The sequence below is a fragment of the Tachypleus tridentatus genome, chromosome 6 (assembly GCF_004210375.1).
Source record: "Tachypleus tridentatus isolate NWPU-2018 chromosome 6, ASM421037v1, whole genome shotgun sequence".
NCBI lineage: Eukaryota > Metazoa > Arthropoda > Merostomata > Xiphosura > Limulidae > Tachypleus > Tachypleus tridentatus.
Genome location: NC_134830.1, coordinates 60,791,489 through 60,810,379, shown reverse-complemented (window position 1 = coordinate 60,810,379; position 18,891 = coordinate 60,791,489). Strand labels below are relative to the sequence as shown.

The 18,891-nt window shown below is 30.6% G+C and overlaps 1 protein-coding gene across 6 annotated transcripts in view; it reads right to left on the bottom strand.

Annotated features, from left to right (window-relative positions):
- The window catches only part of LOC143252646 (rap1 GTPase-GDP dissociation stimulator 1-like), a 126,937-nt gene that overhangs the window by 11,634 nt on the left and 96,412 nt on the right, over positions 1–18,891 (bottom strand). For all 6 annotated transcript variants that reach the window (XM_076505117.1, XM_076505118.1, XM_076505116.1 and 3 more), the window contains 6 exons: positions 15,546–15,674; positions 11,640–11,765; positions 7,528–7,674; positions 3,729–3,860; positions 2,217–2,354; positions 926–1,051 (listed from right to left, as the gene is read on the bottom strand). In XM_076505117.1, coding sequence (XP_076361232.1) covers positions 926–1,051; positions 2,217–2,354; positions 3,729–3,860; positions 7,528–7,674; positions 11,640–11,765; positions 15,546–15,674 — 798 coding nt within the window. The remainder of the gene's footprint in view (positions 1–925; positions 1,052–2,216; positions 2,355–3,728; positions 3,861–7,527; positions 7,675–11,639; positions 11,766–15,545; positions 15,675–18,891) is intronic.

Genomic DNA, 18,891 nt, shown 5'->3' with positions numbered 1-18,891 from the left:
GTTGCCACGAAGTAATTAGTAATAATGGAACACACATTACTGATTAAATAACATTAAGAGCATTTGAAATCCTCTCTCTTTTTCTGAACCTAAAATCAGTCATTACTTAAGGAATGGTCTGATACATATCTACATGTTACAAAACTCAGTTTTTAAACAGTAGCCTGACCACTTTAAAAGTTTTTTGATTCAAGTTAAATATAAATGATCATTAAGCAGAGAATATTAAATTTAAAAAAATTAACATGAAAAAATGTAATAATAATTACCAAATTCTACATTAAACATAAGCTAACATAAACAGGTTCTCTTCCAGTTTCTAATTGCAATCTGTTTGAGAATTTTAAAGGGCAAATGATTTTACAAGCCATACAAACTACTTGCCATATTGACAACACAGTCCATGAAAAAGCTTTAAATCACTAAATGAAAATTAATCAGTCATATGCTGGATACAATTAATTTACTAAATGCATTGATAAATGCTTTGAAAATACAAGGTTTCATTAAGACATATATATGTTCTTCTATTATTCTCCTGAAGAATAATAGTGAGCTATTTGAGTTTTAGACCTTGTTTAAAAACCATAAGAACTTTTCTATGTGATCCTCATGCTAACTTCTTAATTAGAACATGTATATATATATAAGCAAACCATAGAAATATCTTATAGTTGCTGTTAGAAATAAAGAACCAGAATATCCTTAACATTCAAAATTTGGTCAAGTATGACCTAGTGGATAAAATGTCAGACTGTGAATATAAGGGTCCATGGTTCAAGTACAAAAATTAGAAATGGCTAGTGTAGGTAGTTCTTATGTAACTTTCCACAAATTTCCATAAGAAAGAAATTGTCAAAACTAAACTACGAGATATATTTTTGGAAAGGTAAAGTTCTTCTTGAGTCACTTAACCACAGTGCACCTTGTTTATCCACAAGCATTCGAAGAGTTCCGAGTAGTTTAAAGACAACAGGATATGTTTCCACTTCAGTCATCTTCAGTAAATGGTCTACAACACCAAGTTCTACTAATACTGCCTTGTTCTCCACTATAGAAATAGAAATTTGAATTAGTTCACTGAAAAATAATTAAATATCTTTAGAGCATAGTTACATCTCTTTCCTGTAATGTATGTAAAGCTGCTTGAAATATTGTAACATTCAAAGGCTTCTGATAACTTGTTCTTATATACAAGTGATTTATTTGACAACTAGATACTTATTTGAACAGTCATAAATCACAAAAATCTTTATATAAATTTCAAATGAAAAAAAAAACTTAAACTCTCTCAATTTTCAAAAAAATTCCATAGATTAGGCACACAATGAAATTCTATATGATACATAGAGGCAATTATAAACAGCACATAGATCTTCTGTGACTTATAACAAGATAAAAGTAAAAATAATTTAATTGATATGTTCATTAACACTATGTAACACAAATTTTGTTCCTGGATAGTATGTGTTATTCTTAATTGCTTGTGTTGTAAAAGTACAGAAAATGGCCATTATTCCCTTCAAACTTTGCTTTTGTGACCTGAATAATGAAATTTAGAAATTAACCTATTTTCTATGTAAAAACGGGCAAATATGTACATTTTCATTTACATAAGGTCTGAATAAAACAACATATGAATCAAGATTTACATGTATTTATAATAAAGTTATACAAAAATGTTTAGAAGTGAGTAGCTTTTCAAAACTTACGACTGTAATGTAAATCACTTTCACGTATCAGCCACCAAATATAGTCTCCCATCATGTTTTTGTTATGTGCTCCAAGGTCATAAGAGCAAAGTTTGAAGAGAAAAATAGGTCTTTTTCATTTACTTTAGACATAAGCAATTAGAAAACAACACTTTCTGCTCAAGAACAAGAAAAAGTAAAAATTTTTTTACATAGTGCAATATGTACCTATAGAAACTTCAACTACTACAAAGTAATTAAAGTGTTTTGACACTACTACTACATAACAATACAGTCACTGATATTACTATTAAATAGTTATAAAATTATAACATTAGTACTGTTACAGCATCACCTTCAATATTAAGTAGCTGTACAGTCACTAATTAAAACAGAAATACAAAATTAAAACAAATATGTCTGCTACAGTAAAACTACAAATATAATAATTTTATTAGCAGGTTAAAAAATGCTAGAAAAACTGAAAATAATATACTCAAAATCAAGGAACAGAAATTTACTAACTTGGAATTGCCAGATTTTTAAGAGCTGAGAGGACAGCATGTTGAAGTCTTATATCTCCATCTTTTCCACAGTGTTTCTTAAGTAGTTCTATCAAATCTTTTGGAACATGGTCCTTCATCATCTGAATACAGTGTTCATCTAAAAAACAACAATAAAAATATTAATCTAATTGATTTTACTTATTTTTAATAGCATTAAATACAAATATAGTGATTCAGTAAATAATATTAAATGAGTATGCAACACAGTTGTGATTATTGTTTAGGTTTGAATTAGCTATTATTTATCTTTTTCAGTATGGGCTTGGTCTCTGGAACCAACCTCATAACCATTTTGTACATGTTATAGTATTCATTCTATTACTTTTAAACATAATAGGTATACATTCACAGAAATTAGCAGATTATCAGTAAATATTACAAGACTTTCATATGCTAAATATTTTTTTTAAATAATCGTAAGGTTTGTTAAACAATGTTTTTTCATACCTTTTTTATTTTGATATGTTGCTTATATGACATGCAAAGTAATTTAAGATTTAAAAATACTTTTATGCATCAGAAAATTTTAAATTTCAAATTTCAAAAGTGAAATGCCTGTACTGTCCAGATAGTTTCATCAAACATTTCTTATAAAAAACAACTTACATTTTATATTATTTTCATTAATAAATCTCTGTATGGGTTCAGTTGATTTCAACAATCTCATAACCATCCCATACAATTAGGAAAGTAATATAAATTATATCATTCTAGAATGATACAGATTATAAAATGAAAAATAAATGTTTATACTAAATAGCATAAATCTCATAACTTTATATATTTATTATTTTCACTATAATGACCTTTCAACCATGCAAGGCTGATAATACAGAAGTTACAATGGCAAGGTGCATATGCACTCATGTTACTGCATGTTAGATTTTTCAAAGTAACCTGTCTTAGCTGTGTTTTGTAAAATAGACTCACATTTCAAATTATAAACTGTACATATATATATATTATTACTATTTACAGACAAGCACTTAGTTATTTTTTTACAACATAGAACACTAAATAAAAAAACAAAGCACACAATTGTCTCTTCTAGTTATGATCTTTGTACTCATTGCTGTTTTTCTTAGCTTGCTAAGCCTTATGAAATTTTGCACATGAAGGATGTGAAATCATTTTTTTTAGATTTTATACATACATCTGGATAACCAAAAACATCATGAATTACTTCATCAATACCAGAAAATTACATTATAATTTATCACACTTAATACTTGAAGATGCAAAAATCTGGTTGAAACATCATACAGTAGTAATAAAGTTTCTTCTTTGCCTAGTCATGCAGTCTCAAAACTTTTATTTTCTTTATAAACAGTGTAGTATCTACTTTGATAAACATGGTATATATAATACTTTAATATCTTCTACTGCATGTGTTATTTTATGGAAGTACTGTCTGCTAAGATTTGTTTTTTTTTATTTTGCATGTACAGTGAATTTATGAGAAATTTTCAACCTTTTCTGGCAAAGTTTCCAGCAGCCAGTGCTCCACCAATCTGAAGATTTTCATCATTTGAACAAATCCAATTCATGGTTTGTTTGTAAACCTCTGTTGTTCTTCCACCATATAATTTCTCCATACTGTCATCTGATAGAAATAAAATTTACTTTTTTTTTCATTTTAAACTTGTAAAGTAAAATGATACAGAAAGAAAAATAAATGGAAAACTTAAATATTTTGTGCCTTAATGATAATAATCCACAAAATGTTTTATAAAACAGGGTTACTTTTAATTCATTTGCATTAGTAGGTCCGGAATAATGGTGCTATGAATGTTTGGTGCAAGTGAACAAATTTACCAGAGAAGTGAGGCGAGCAAAAATTATCCTATGATAAAGAACTTTTTTAAACCTACATGAAATGAAATAATATATTATCACACACACACACAAACAATGTTTGTTGATCTAATCAGCAAATAAGTAAAATAATAGTAACAATAAGTCATACATAGATAATGATCTAATTAAATAGAATAACATGTATATTCAAAATGAAAACTTAAATGTTAAAGATAAAGAAGAGAAATAATTTCATAGTTGATATATGTAATTTCTCTTAAACAGACCAGCAGATTCTTTTAGCAAAAGCTGAAAAGTACATGAAACTTCACTGATCTGACTCTGTAAATTAATAGCTTGATAAATTGTAGTTGTTTATATCTTAAACTTTACAATAATATTTGAGCAGAACATTCTTTTGCACTGTAAAATTTGAACTTAGTACAGCATGAAGTTTCTGACTGTTTTGTTTTTTCCCAATAACTATTTTCATTAACTATCATGATAATTTAAAAACAACACTTGTATAAAACATCTATGTACAATTAAAAGGAATACAACATTAAATCTCACATAATAAACAGTTATTATAAACAGACTTGCCTTAAAATAACTCTAGATATGTTTTGGTGTCTATGACACCATCTTCAGGAATAATGGTAAAAGCAGGGTTGAGACTTATATACCTACATAGTTATTTACATACCAAAATGCTATCTAGACTCAAATCTCCCAGACTTACAATGCATCTGTCTAGTACTCTATTATTTCTAGACATGAACCAACTTCCTTGTTTAACATGAAATATTTTGTTGTTTGTTTAAAATAAGTATTTTCTTTAATATTCAATTGTGTTTTAAATTTTAACTGCTTTATCAACTTCATGTTATTTATAATGTGAGATATTTCTGCCAATACCAATTAATTTACTTCCTAATTCACTATCCTGTTTATTATGTTCCTTAATCCTGCATTTTACATTTCTACACATTTAGCCAGTATAAACTAGACTACAAGTAAAATTAATTTTATATATCCCACATTTATCAGTTCCTTCTAATCTATCTTTTATATTCATAAGACTATTTAATTCACAAAGTGGAGAGAATGTTACACTATATTCTACGGTTTTTTTCATTATATTACCTATTCTTGTAGATAAGCCTTAAGCATGGGTAAACAAAGTTTCATCTTATCTACTTTATATTTTCCCTCTAAACTTGTACATGTTAACATTCTTAATTTATTGAAGTGTTTATGATGCAACCTATCAGTGATTTCAGGTGTGTATCCTTTATATGTGACAAAATGTTTTATGAAACTTAACTCTACTTTCACATCACAAACACAACTAAACATTAGAGAAACTAGTAAAATTGAAAAAATAAAAATGTCGTATTAAACAAGGAAGCTGGACCAGGTTTAGATATTATTATTTAATACATTACTGAACAGATGCGTTGTAACTTTAGGTAGTTTAACCTTAGACGATGGTTTGGTATGTATATGATAATGTAGGTATATAAGTCCCAAACTTGCTTTTACATTATTCCTGAAGATGGGGTCATAGACACCAAAACATATCTATAGTCATTTTAGGGCAAGTCTGTTCTTAACAGCTACTAATATTTTATTATTCTATTTATTTAATCATAAATAAATTATTTTTGTGCTTTCCAGTTTCAGTTGAAGGTTATTAATTTATTGTTTTATTTTAATAAATCATGATTAAGAGAATAAACTTATTCAAAATTTTACAATAAGCTCAGCATAATGTGTTTTAAAAAACCTAAAATGTGTTTAAATGAATACAGGTATTAGAAAAACTCTGTAGACAATGCTTATTGACCACATTTACTCATTTCACTGAACAAAGTATTGGGTAATCCCATAAGTAATGTTGGAAAATTTAATACAGAAAGTGCATCATCATTTCTGTCTTTGTAGAAGGTTTTAATGGCTAAAATATGTAGTAGGACGTGTATAAAAATATTCAGACAAATAAAAGAAACTACCCCAACTACACTTTTTGAGATCATTGATCAAATAAACCCTTATGAAGATGGATGTGTCTGAGGAGTACATTAGGTATGCAATGCTTTATGAGCTTAAAAAAGGCAATAGTGTAGTAGAAACTGCACGAAACATTCAAGTTGTTTATGGTGCGGAGTCTCTCAAGGAAAGAAAATGTCGAGGGTGGTTTCAGAAGTTCAGATCAGGTGACTACAGCTTAAGTGATGCACCAAGTATAGGTCGTCCTGTTTAGTTTAATGATGAGTTGCTACTGGCTGTACTTGATGAAGATTGTGCTGTAACAGTTGAAGATCTAGCACAGATGCTTAATTCAACCCATTCAACAGTTCACAATCATCTATAACAGCTTGGAAAGGTATCAAAACTTGGAAAATAGGTCCCCCATGATTTGAAAGAAGCCAATCTTAGAGCAAAGGTGGACATTTGCACTTCCCTGCACTCTCTTGAACGTAACTCACCTTTCTTGGACAGGTTAGTGACCAGAAATGAAAAATGGATATAATATAAAAATGTTTAAGTGCCACAGACAATGGCTCAGTGTAGGTAAATTGGCTAAAGCACAGCCCAAAATGGATATCCACCCTAGGAAAGTCTTGTTAAGCATTTGGTGGGATATTGTTGATGTGATCCACTTTGAGTTGCAGCCGCTCAATGTAACGATTACAACAAACTTTTAATGTCAACAGTTAGAGTGCTTAAAAGTTGCACTGAAAGAAAAGAGGCCTGCTTTAATCAATCCTAAAGGTGTTGTGTTACACCAGGATAATGCACAGCCTCATACAGCAAGGATCACATCTGCAAAGATTAAAGAGCTAGACTGGGAAAAACTTCCACATCCTCCTTATTCTCCCTTGCCTTATCTGATTATCATCTATTATGAAGTCTGCAGAACTATGTTGATGGAAAAGAACTTGGAACACATAAAGATGTCAAAACTACCCTCTCTACATTCTTTTCCTCTAAACCCCAAAAATTTTATAGAAGTGGCATTCAGAAGCTTGTGAATCGTTGACAGGATGTAATTAATAATGACTGAACATACATTATTGGTTAAATAACATTACAAGCATTTGAAATCCCTTCTCTTTCTGAACCTGAAATCAGGCATTACTTAAGGGATGGCCTGATATAAATGAACTTTATTAAAACAAATATTTGTTTACACACTTATGAAATACTTGTAGTAATAAAAGGCAAGGAAATAATTTTTATTTTTAACCTTGAATTGTCAACAGCTGTTTTTAAAATACTGAAAATTAAGGAAAATTTCAGTTTAGGTATACAAACTTGATAAAATCATACCAATATTACAATTCACTCTAATTCAGGCCTAACAATGAATTTTCAATGTACAAAGCTGGTAATATGCATATATAATTATTGTATGCCATAATAAAATATAGCATGGTTTTCTTACAATTATAATAAGCAGGTCCTACCTCCTGTTAAGATCAATACAGTCAAATCACACAAGGTCTTAAGAATATTATGACTTTCTTCATTGTAATCTCCATCTTGACATTTCTTCATCAGTGCTAGAAGTCGTTCACAGAATCCTAATTCTGCCAACTGTAGTTTCACATTATCTTTCACATACAAAATGAAAGTATGTCAATCATTACGAGTAATCAAAAGTACAATAGCTTCAAACTTTCAAACTGTAACACACACAAAATTATGAATGTTACAGTTTAAATTACTTTTGAAGCTATTTAGCTAAATGAAATGGAATTGAAATACCAACTGAAGAATAAAATTACATTCCACAGTGAAATTAAAACCATTTTATTTGACCATACACTCAGTTTTATCATTTGGCACATCTTTTTAACACTATATCAATTTGATTTCAATGACTTTTTGGTAACTAGTCACAGAAATATAGTAGAATGTTTATATTTAAAAATAAATACACCAATTACTATATTATAAAAAAATCCACAGAATGCTCTCATAAATTCTTCCCAGTTGGACATATAAACAGGAATCTTTGACTAACACATCAAAGTGTTTCTTTTACAGTACTTCTAACCAAGGCAGATTATTAAATATAGAAATATAACTTAGATGGTTATTAAAATGTTGATTTAATGTGCATAAATATAACTACTGAGAATTTTAATACAGAAATGTGTGATTACATTCCTGTAGTGTATTAATACACCATAATTATGATTTGTAACTTTTTTCCATCAATCTGTACGTAAAATGTGCTTATTTTAATATATTATGCTGATACAAATAATTTAAAAATTGATGTTATATGTATTCATTACCCATGCCTTTAATTCATAAATACAGAAATGCCTGTACTTTCCAAAGTCACTTTTAAATAGGTTTTCAATCATGTATGACTTTTACTGTCTTATTTTACTCAATAATATACTTACTAATATCTCTTTAAAGACTATTTTAACTTGAGATCTGCCTCTAGAACACATCAGATACTCAAGATTCAGCTATTAAAGTCTTGTCATCTCCAATGAAGAGCAAATAACACCCTGTGTCAAAACTCATTTGATATTTTTTCAAAAATATTATTTTTTTTAGTTTTAAAAACACTCACATATTTAATATCTTAAACCTGCACATCAAGATGAGCATATCAGCTCAAAACTTTGCTGAAAATGTGGAAAGACAATAGAGAGGAAAGCAAGAGAAAACTAGAGGTAAGAAAGAAACAAGTTAAAAACTAACAAGAACAAAACATGATATTTATGGAAGAATTATGAGAAAAATATCTATTTGTTCAAAGACAAAACCAAGAAAGTCAAAGAAAATGTCCATAACAAAAACATTAGCAAAAGAAAAAAATGTACAAAAAACACCAATGAAGCACAGAAGGATTGTGGTATCGATGTAAAAAAGGATATCACACTGAAGGACGGAACATTTAGAAATTGGCAAGTGTAAGAACCAAACCAGCCACACTTCTCTGTGCATTCCAATCTGAGAATTCCTATCCCAAACACATAAAACTATGTAATATGAAATTGGAAAAGCTATCTGGTCTGTACTTGTTACTACTACTTTTGTGTCACTTATAGCTGTAGGACTTTCTTCAGCTACTTTTTCACTATTTTATCAAGTTATGGAATTTATTAGCCCAGTACAAAAACATTATTCAATCAAGAAATCAGTATATTATACTGTAAAACATATCCTGTGAAGCATACCAGGTACAGTTTGAAATACCTTACAAGGCAGATGGACAGAGCAGTAAATGGGCTAGTCATCTTATGAATATTTAAAAAAAACCAGCTTCAAAAACATTAAAGAGAGTCATACAACTATCAGGCATTAGTCACTGCCTTATCAAATGGAGTCAGTATACCACATCAGATGGAAGTTTCCTTCTAAGTCAAAACTGCTGAAAAATTAGAAAGGCCTGTCCAGTTACCTCATATGAAATGATGGATGTACCACCATCCAACATGTTCATAAATTTCATAAGGAATGAGTATATGAAAGATAGGCTAAAGCAAAGTAGGTGAACAAATTTAAAGGGAGTTGTGCAGTAAAAACCATAACTTCAACTACATGGAGTTGGACAAGCAACTAATGACACCATTCAAAGTTATACAATTATCAAATAATAAAAGATATATTTTTACACAGAAAAAAATGAAGTAAATCACATAACAGCAAGTATTTCAATGGCAACTTAAAAGAGCATATTGTCATGAACTACAGATAAAAGTCATTACGAAATAAAAACTATTCTCAAAGAATGACAGCAAAAGAAACTGCTTTAAGTGCAGAAAATATTACATTACATCCAAGAGTGTGATAAACCAAGGAGATAATACCATGAAGCTAAAAATACTCCGTTTCCCTCCAATTGAGATAAGAAGTGCATTATTTAAAAAGAGATCAGCCTACAAGTAATCAGATTATTGATGAGAAGCCCCATTTATGGAACAGTTTTTGACCTCATCATGTAAAAAAGCTAGGAAACTGCCTCAAGAGATGAACTGATGCAAACAATACACTGGTATATATTTCCAGTAAAAAAAGTCATTCTCACTGTGAGAAGTTTCTCTGTGGGTAACTGGCATATATACTGAGAATAGAATTTATGAAGAAACACAGGTATCAGGTTAAACTTGCTTCAAAGTCTTTCACATTTTATGGTCAAGAAATGTCTGTGTATTAAATGACAACTAAATACAAAGAGTTTGAACTGACATTAACATCGAGGATGGGATTACAAAATAATACAAACAAGGAAACTAAAATGCAACACAGAAGAATCCAGACATACAAGTTATCTGAAACAAAGGTCTTCCAGCATGATAACCTTTGGATCTATGAAATAAAATCCACCAAAAAGATTTGGTAAGTAAAGAAAGACTGGCTATTTTAGTTAATCAAAATTTTGATTATATTTTGTTTCACACATTCAGTTAATGATTTAACAATGGTATTGTTAATATTTATTAATATTTATGCTGTTAATTGTCAAAGTTACTTTACTGCTAATTATGCAAGTTTAATGTACTGTTGTTTTCTTTATGTAACAGAAATGTTCAAGAATTCAAAATTTATGGAGATGGCAGTGTTGTAGACTGTGTTTTTAAGTTAAACATTTGTATTATTGTTTAGTGTGATGGAAATTTAACTTTACATGATAAGTGCACAGTTCAACATTTGAAATTTCCTCTAATGTCTTAACACAGTTTTAGTCAGATATAAAGAGTAAATTAGATTTGGCTAATGAGTGTGTTGGTCTGTTAATTAGTGTCCAGTAACCAGTGCATGATGTAGTTGGTTTTTCTGTTGCTGTCAGTCTGTGATGATTACACGATTAACCGGTTACGGTTCGATTACTGCTCTTAACGGTTACGGATTTCCTAACCGGTTAATCTAAGATTTTTTTCCAGTAGTCTGCCACCTGGTCAGGACACTGAGGACAGTCCAGCAAAAAAGTTCATGGATCTGTAGTTCGCAATTTCGCATAATACACAGCAAACTTCTGGCGGGGGGATCATCTGGGTCTCTCCTCTTCTGTTGGTGTCAGAAAAATTGTTCTTTTTCCAAGACAGGAGCGAACTTTTGAGGGCTGGGCAATATAGTACGATTAACCGGTTATGGTTCAGTTATGAGGCAAAGATTAACCGGTTACAAAAGTCCGTAATCGTCGCAGCCCTAGTCAGCAAGTGATAGTTCAGTGTAATGAAATACTAAAATTTTGTCTTTAATGAAGTGATACAAATATAAAACTAGCAAATGTAATTTCTGTTTATATGTTGTTTACTTGTTAAGTTTGACCTGTCATTAGCTACATAAAACTGGAGTTCCTACAAAATGTAAATTTTGTAGTCAAAGAAATAAAAAGGTTTCTGTTACGATAAAGCAAATGAAAATTTGAATTTTTCTTTTTTAAAAATATATGCTGAAACAGCCTGCAGAACAATAGGAACCAATATCAGAGTTTGTAATACAAATGCCACTTCCAGGACATTGACTACGGATCAGATTTGAAGTTTTATGAATTAAGTACTTATAACAACAATTCTGTACACAAAAGAGTAGTAACTTATTAATTTACCATTTTCAAGTAAGTTGCCAAAAAGTTCTAACAGTGTTTCCAAGACTTCTGATGTTAAATTCTTATCCAAAATTTCAAGCAAGTATGATAATGAAGTCCTTTCAACCAATGTTTCTCTGCCAATATCTGTTAAAAAAACAACAAAATATTCTTTACATTTGTTTTTAAAGAACCAGAATGGGACTTTTGTAACTGAACATCATAAAAACTCTTAACATTACAGCAAGCTTTTATTTTAAAAATATATTTTAAGGAGTACCAGGTGTTTATTAAATTCATCCCAATACAGTAGATTTTCCTCTAGTTCTTAACCAATTATGAAACTTTAACAAATATATACCTTACAGATACATTTGCAACTGATGCTACCCACTACTGTAAGTAAAAGAATTATATAAAATAGTACTTATGATTTCACAAAAATGACACTTCATAAAATGTTACAGTCAATGTCACTGTTGTTATTATGAGCATAAATCTAAAGAAAGTAATGTAATAGAAGCAATAAGTATATTGACTAATCATATATCATATTTTCCTTACTCAACCATGTATCTCAGATATGTACCTTTCTACACCACAAAGTGCTGCATCATTGTGTAATTTCTTACACATGGCACAAGCTTTTAAAAAAGCTTTCACCCCTACATTTGTCAATATATAATGTGCCAGCATATGATGCAGTCATCATTAGACTACAGCCATCCACCAACAGGGTACAACTCATCCTCCATGTGTGGTATAATCCCCATGAGCACTAGCACCTGAACACAGGCAAATTCTTGACAAGGTAAACTAACTGCTCTAGATATGGGGAAGATGGGTTGGAAGTGGGGATATAGAGGTGAGTATATATCTTAAATACATTTTAAGGAAAGAAAAATGTTAACTTCAGAAATGCTAATTACCTCTTCACCATAAAGACAAAGAATCCCACAGGTCCACATACAAAGTGAGAAAGTGTCCAAAGTGAATGAAACACAGGGTGTAAGTGGACTAGTGAAACAGAGAGCTAAATCTGCCACCTCAAAGAAGTGAGGTCAAAATAGAAGAAGCTGCAATGGAAGAAACAAGAAGAGATCAAATTTATAAAAAGCAGTGGTATAACAAGCCTCAAGAATGTAAGCTGCAAATAAAATTCCACCAAATCCAACTAAACAAAATGGGGCCTTAATCAAGTCAAAGTAAGGGACTGAAAACATGATGTTTAGTTATTATGAATGAACTGAAAGAAGCAAAGGAGCAGACAAATTAGGATGCAAAAAAGTGTTTGAGACCCTGAAGCAGATCATTTATCAAAACAGAGAGTATAGAATGCAAATTAAGAAATCTTTCCACTGGGAACCATTGGAAGACCAAAGTCTGGTTAAGTAAGACAGACTGATATCTGGCAAACAACTCCACATCTCTGTGGGAATGATAAAAACAAGGGAGTGAAACTACAAAATTTGGTTGAGACATTGTCTTATGACATATGAACCAGATGAATGGGAAAGTACAAAAACTCCAGGAGCTGAACAGGCTGTAGAAAAAAGTATCCATCAGTAGCCAAAGTGGAAGAGTAAAGCTCACCTAGGACCAGGACTGAGGTATGCTCCAAAAGCAAATTGCTTCCAAGACCACTGACAACCAACCTCATGGAGGAGAGCTTGTTTGTTTGTTTTGATTTTCACGCAAAGCTACTTGAGGGCTATCTGCGCTAGCCATCCCTAGTTTATCAATGTATGACTAGAGGGAAGGCAGCTAGTCATCACCATCCACTGCCAACCCTTAGGCTACTCTTTTACCAATGAATAGTGGGATTGACCATCATATTATAATGCTCCCATGGCTGAAAGGGCGAACATGTTTGGTGCAACGGGGATTTGAACCCATGACCCTCAGATTATGAGTCAAATGCCTTAACCCACCTGGCCAACAAAGCCAACCAGGACAAAATGGAAGAAAGCTAAGGGTAGGACATAAAACAGACATATAACAAGTTGACCAACTAAAGCTGATAGGGTTGTGATGGAAAGTATTTAAATGGCAGTGGAGAATAACAATGAACATAGGAGTTTATCAGAAATGAAGATGAGTAGATAAAGTAAAAAAGAAAAGGAGTAGATCCCTTAACTGTAAAAAAACAAACAAACAAGATTAAGGTGAAAGAGGCTCATGCAACAAGGATACCCAAGATTGAGGAAACTGTGGAAAAGAGAAAACAAAAAACTTGTATACCTATTGAATCCAAGAAGTCAATGAAAAAAGTGGGACAGCTAGATATACATCAGAAAGAAGGAACTAGAAGGAAAAGCAGGTATGGAAACAAGAGGAGGATCAGCTGAAGCTACAGAATCAGGTCAGGAATTGTGGATATAAGAACAGAGTGGAAGTAACCATGTGGTACATAATGGTGATATTATCCCCAACTGTCAATGTAATACAAGCCTGTCCCTCTTGATGACAATAAACCCACTTGAAATAAAAATGTATCTCAGAACGACTGGTATAGGTATTAATACTTTTTTAACCTGAGGATGACCTAGGAAGGTCGAAACATTGTTCTCTCCTTATCAATAAAGTGTTAATACCCATACCAGCCATTCTGAGACACAATACAAGCCTGTGTTCATATGCTAGAACTCATGGGGATTACTATGCATGGAGGATATGTTACCCTCATACTGGAGAATGGCTGTAGTATAGTGCAATACAAGTTTACATGTGCAGGGGTGGTTGTTTTGTCTTACGCTTGTGGCATGCATAAGAAATTGCTCGTTGTTGTGCACAGAGGTGAGTAGCATCTCTGAATTACCATAAAAATTTCCTCAAATTCAACAACAAATCACAAAATCTGATTAGTTAATAACAGTAGTTTTAAACTATGTCAGATTTCATTAATCACATGGGTCGTAACTGAGCCTTATATGTCTTTAAGTGTTGGAGACAAACTATTACTATGCAAGGAAAGCCTGAATGCTAAGTAAACAAGTAGCCTAAAATTTTTTTAAAAAAATGAATGTTAAATAAAATTTACACCAAATAAATGAACACATCTTCACTTGTAATAAATAATAAATATTAAAGAACTATCAATAGATTTTTCACAACTATAATAGTGCTTAGTTACAATAATAATATAAATATTTCTATTTTAAATTTTGAATGAATGTAAGAATAATCCAACAAGTATCCAGTTCACATACTATACAATTATGTTAAACTACATTTAGTCACACAAGTCATAAATGCACAGAATTATTTTTTACCATATTCTTTACTCTTGTACCAACAAAACACAAGTACAAAAGTTCTTTTCACATTTGCAGAGACCATAAATGTTGGTAAAGAAACATATATTTATACAATCATTTTAATATCATGTTGTAAATTTTTTCACTATGGTCAACAACACTACACACTTCATGTTTGAGCCTTTATTTCACATCTCAGTGAGCCCTTTATTAATGTTAAACTAACTGGAATCACTGTTATACATATTTTTGTCTTTAGGAAATGCAAGTATATATATAACAAGGAAAGAAGTAAAAATATAGATGGAAATTAGACTGTGTTGATGTACATGACTAAAAGGAAAAATAACTTATTCCTTTGAAATCTAGTGTATAGAGTAAAAGACCTTACTTTAAAATTAAAAAAATAGAAAACTTCTTTAGGTAGTATTCTGCTAGAAAGTAATAGCAATTACATAAATTCAAATTATTTCAGTTTCCATCAACTATATGTGCTTACTAAAGCTCCTAACTAATAAAACCTTTTTAAGACAGCCATGAAAAATCTTGCTTACAGTTTTTCCCTATCTTCTAAATGTAATAAAAATATTCAGCTACATTGAAATTATTAGTAATGTAACTTTCAAAAATAATAAAAACCAACGCTCAAAACACCTAGTATACAACCAACCATAATCAGCAAGACAGTTGAGGACAAGAAGACAGTGGCTGGCAACGTCTTCATCACTGTGATACCTGGAAAGGTACTGCAACAAGACATCTGTAATTCCAGCTTTTAAAGCTTGTTCCTGAGTTTCATCTGAAATCAGAGCACACATTTGATATTTACAATCTAATTAATATAAATTAGCATTAATATAAGGTACTACAACATAATAAACTTGTATCAAATGCATCAAGTGTCTTTTAAATGTTATAAAAACATGTGAATGTCACACATCATTTCAAATAACAAAAACAATTGCTACTTTTAGTGACATTATAAAACTTACTGAATGAACTGTTCCATAGTTTAAAAGATATAACAGTTTTAACATGAGAAAATGCTAACATTCTCATCCTGGTAGGATAGCTAATAGTGAAAGATATATGATGATGGTGAGGCATAATTTTCAAGCATTACTAATGCCAATAATAAAACCAACAGAGCAGAGAGCATCAATTATATGCACTGATGTGAGTACAGCTTACACCTTTTACAGAGCTGCACTCAGCATTTAATTCAACAACTTTATTATCAATGTATGTCAATTAACTTGATATCAAAACATAGGTTATAATTTAGGTTTTAATTTCTTCACTTAAAAAGAAAATATTTAAAGAAATTCTCTACCTCACTTTGCTGTGTCACATAATACCTTTCTGTTCTCAATTCTCCTTTTTGTCAAGTTTCTTTCTTCCCTTATATGGGTTTCAAACTTCCACTGACTAGAAACATCAACTAAATATATTGACAGGCCAGAATTTAATATAAGAAATTCTCATGTTTTCTATTTTCTGAGATAATAAATTTGTTACATCCGCTTTGCCTTTAAAATTACATACTTACTCATGTTTGCATGAGTATAGCCAACAGGAAGATCATTTTGTGAACAATACGATTATGATACTCTAATGTTAATGTACTCTTGTACAAAATGCCATTTCATAAGTATATCTTATTGAGCGTAGAATGAAGTCCATACTTCAGTAAATAATGAAATTTTTATAATCTATTTACATGTTAGTTAAAAAGCCAGGTAAATTATAGTACTTTTGGGGCATTCTGTTTTATTGTTTGAATAAGTGTTTGTATTTGAAAACGCATATTTTAAGGTTACAAAATTATTTTTTTTGACAACTAATATAATGTGGAAAAAAGTAGTCTTAACAAAGTATGTTAAAAGTACGTTCTCAAGCAACAGTCAGTAGTAAATGTCTTGTTTTTAGACACATTATTTATTGATATATATACAAGTAGCTAAAAATGTATTAAGTTAGGTCATAAAACTCAAATGAATAAAAATTAAATTCTTCTATGGTGTACACAAGTAAGCTTCTTATTCATTATTTGAGTACTTTATTTACCATTACACGAGCTACAAGCCTATCAGGTGATATATTATTAACATCTGATTAATAAATAAACATGATTTAACTTTCGCTACACATGATTTCACTAGTTAGAGTACCGAAAAAAGAGAAAACTTACAAAATATCATGAGAAAAAAAACCTTTTAATATTCATTTAGGAGGTCATAGAGGTTATGTATTTTTATTTTTAACACGAAAATAACCCTGTACTCAGACTAGTTCAAAGTCTAAAACAGCCTGACTTCATAAATTCACAGACATATCTTTGGTAAAAAATATTGTATTAAAATATGATTTTTTTATGAATAAGGAATGTCACACTTATTTAAATCTTGCCAAATTTTATCATGATACATAATGTAACTTGAGATTTATAGTAAACATTACTCTTCCAATACAAGGGTTAGCAGGTGCTTTATAATTACATAACTAACATACAGAATAATTACTTCTAACTATCAATATAATCTTATTCTTCTTCCAATGGGTCAGCTTGCTAAAGGTCTGTTTCAATTTTTAATTGATATCTACTCAATGAGATATTTGCTGTTGAAGAATTTATTTTTCTTTACCACAAAACAGTAAATTGAGAAAGCTATATTTAAGTAACTTTGGAACCTCATCATAGTTACAAATGTCACTACACCAAGTCATGCTCTATCTGATAATCATGCATCTTGACAATACCCCTTCAATATAATTTCCACTCCAAAGCTGTCTTGTCTAAATTACCCCACTTATTCTTACATTCTTTCTTTAATTCATCTAATACACAAGGATGATGGTTTCCAGCATCCTTTTCAACAGTCCAATCTCAAAAAATCCTTAAGTGCTGTGTTTCACAACCTGTTTTTGAATAAGAAATAGCATGCATAATCCATTTTATTTTCAAGCTACTTGAGGTACGTGACAGTTGACCAGATATAGTCTTGTCATAGAAGTAGCTTGTGTATAAATGAATTGTATCACTTTTCTTGCTGACATTTGTGTTCATTGATTTTCACCTTTTACAAAATGCCAAATTTTTTACCATGCCTTGGGTACAAAATGATCTATATTCCATAGTTTTCCAATGCCAATAAGTAAAGGGAAATTTTGGATCCCCAAACAGAACACATCTTTATAATGAATGAAAGATTTTTTTTCTTTAAAAAGAACTCTTACATGCCATTCTCAAAAATAATACATTTTTTATGGTATCATATTAACTACAAAATACCAAATAATGTGATAAGATAGTGCTACTGCATAAGTGTGACTTTCACGACTTGCTGATTTGCATATTCAATATTGCTTCAATATAATGCATTCAACTCTTTGTAATTCTGACCCAATTCATTTGTCAATTGTGCTTGTTAACATACAAATAAAAAAGTCTTGACTTTTCTTGCATTTCATTTTGCTTTACAAAATTTTTTAAATTAGGATTGCCTCACATGTTTCTAAAATCATAAAACCTTTTTCACAGTATATAACAACTATATTTTCAATATGCTGCTCTCACACTGTACTTAAAGCATGCTTAAATGTGAGAAACCACTGAGAAATATTTCTCTAAAAGTAATGGACAAGTTAGTGAGAGCCTTACCAAACATGTTTGACTTTCCTAGATAATATCTCCATACTTTTCTGTCTCCAAGTGTCAATTATCAGTAGCAATAATACATTCAAGTCCATTTTTATCAACTTCAAAATATCTAACAAGATTTTAAAATGACTACCCAGGCAAAATAAGCAAGGAAACTTCAAAGACTTGTAGCTCAGTTTCCACACTTCATTGATTTCTTCCGTATTTAAACATTTATCAAAAGTGAAAAGATCATATCTCATAACAGTACAAAACACTTTAATTTGTACCACCTTCACCAAATGTGATTTACTCCACAAAAATATTTGCAAGTGAAGGATGCACAATTTAAAACTCACCAAGTAGAGTACTTTCC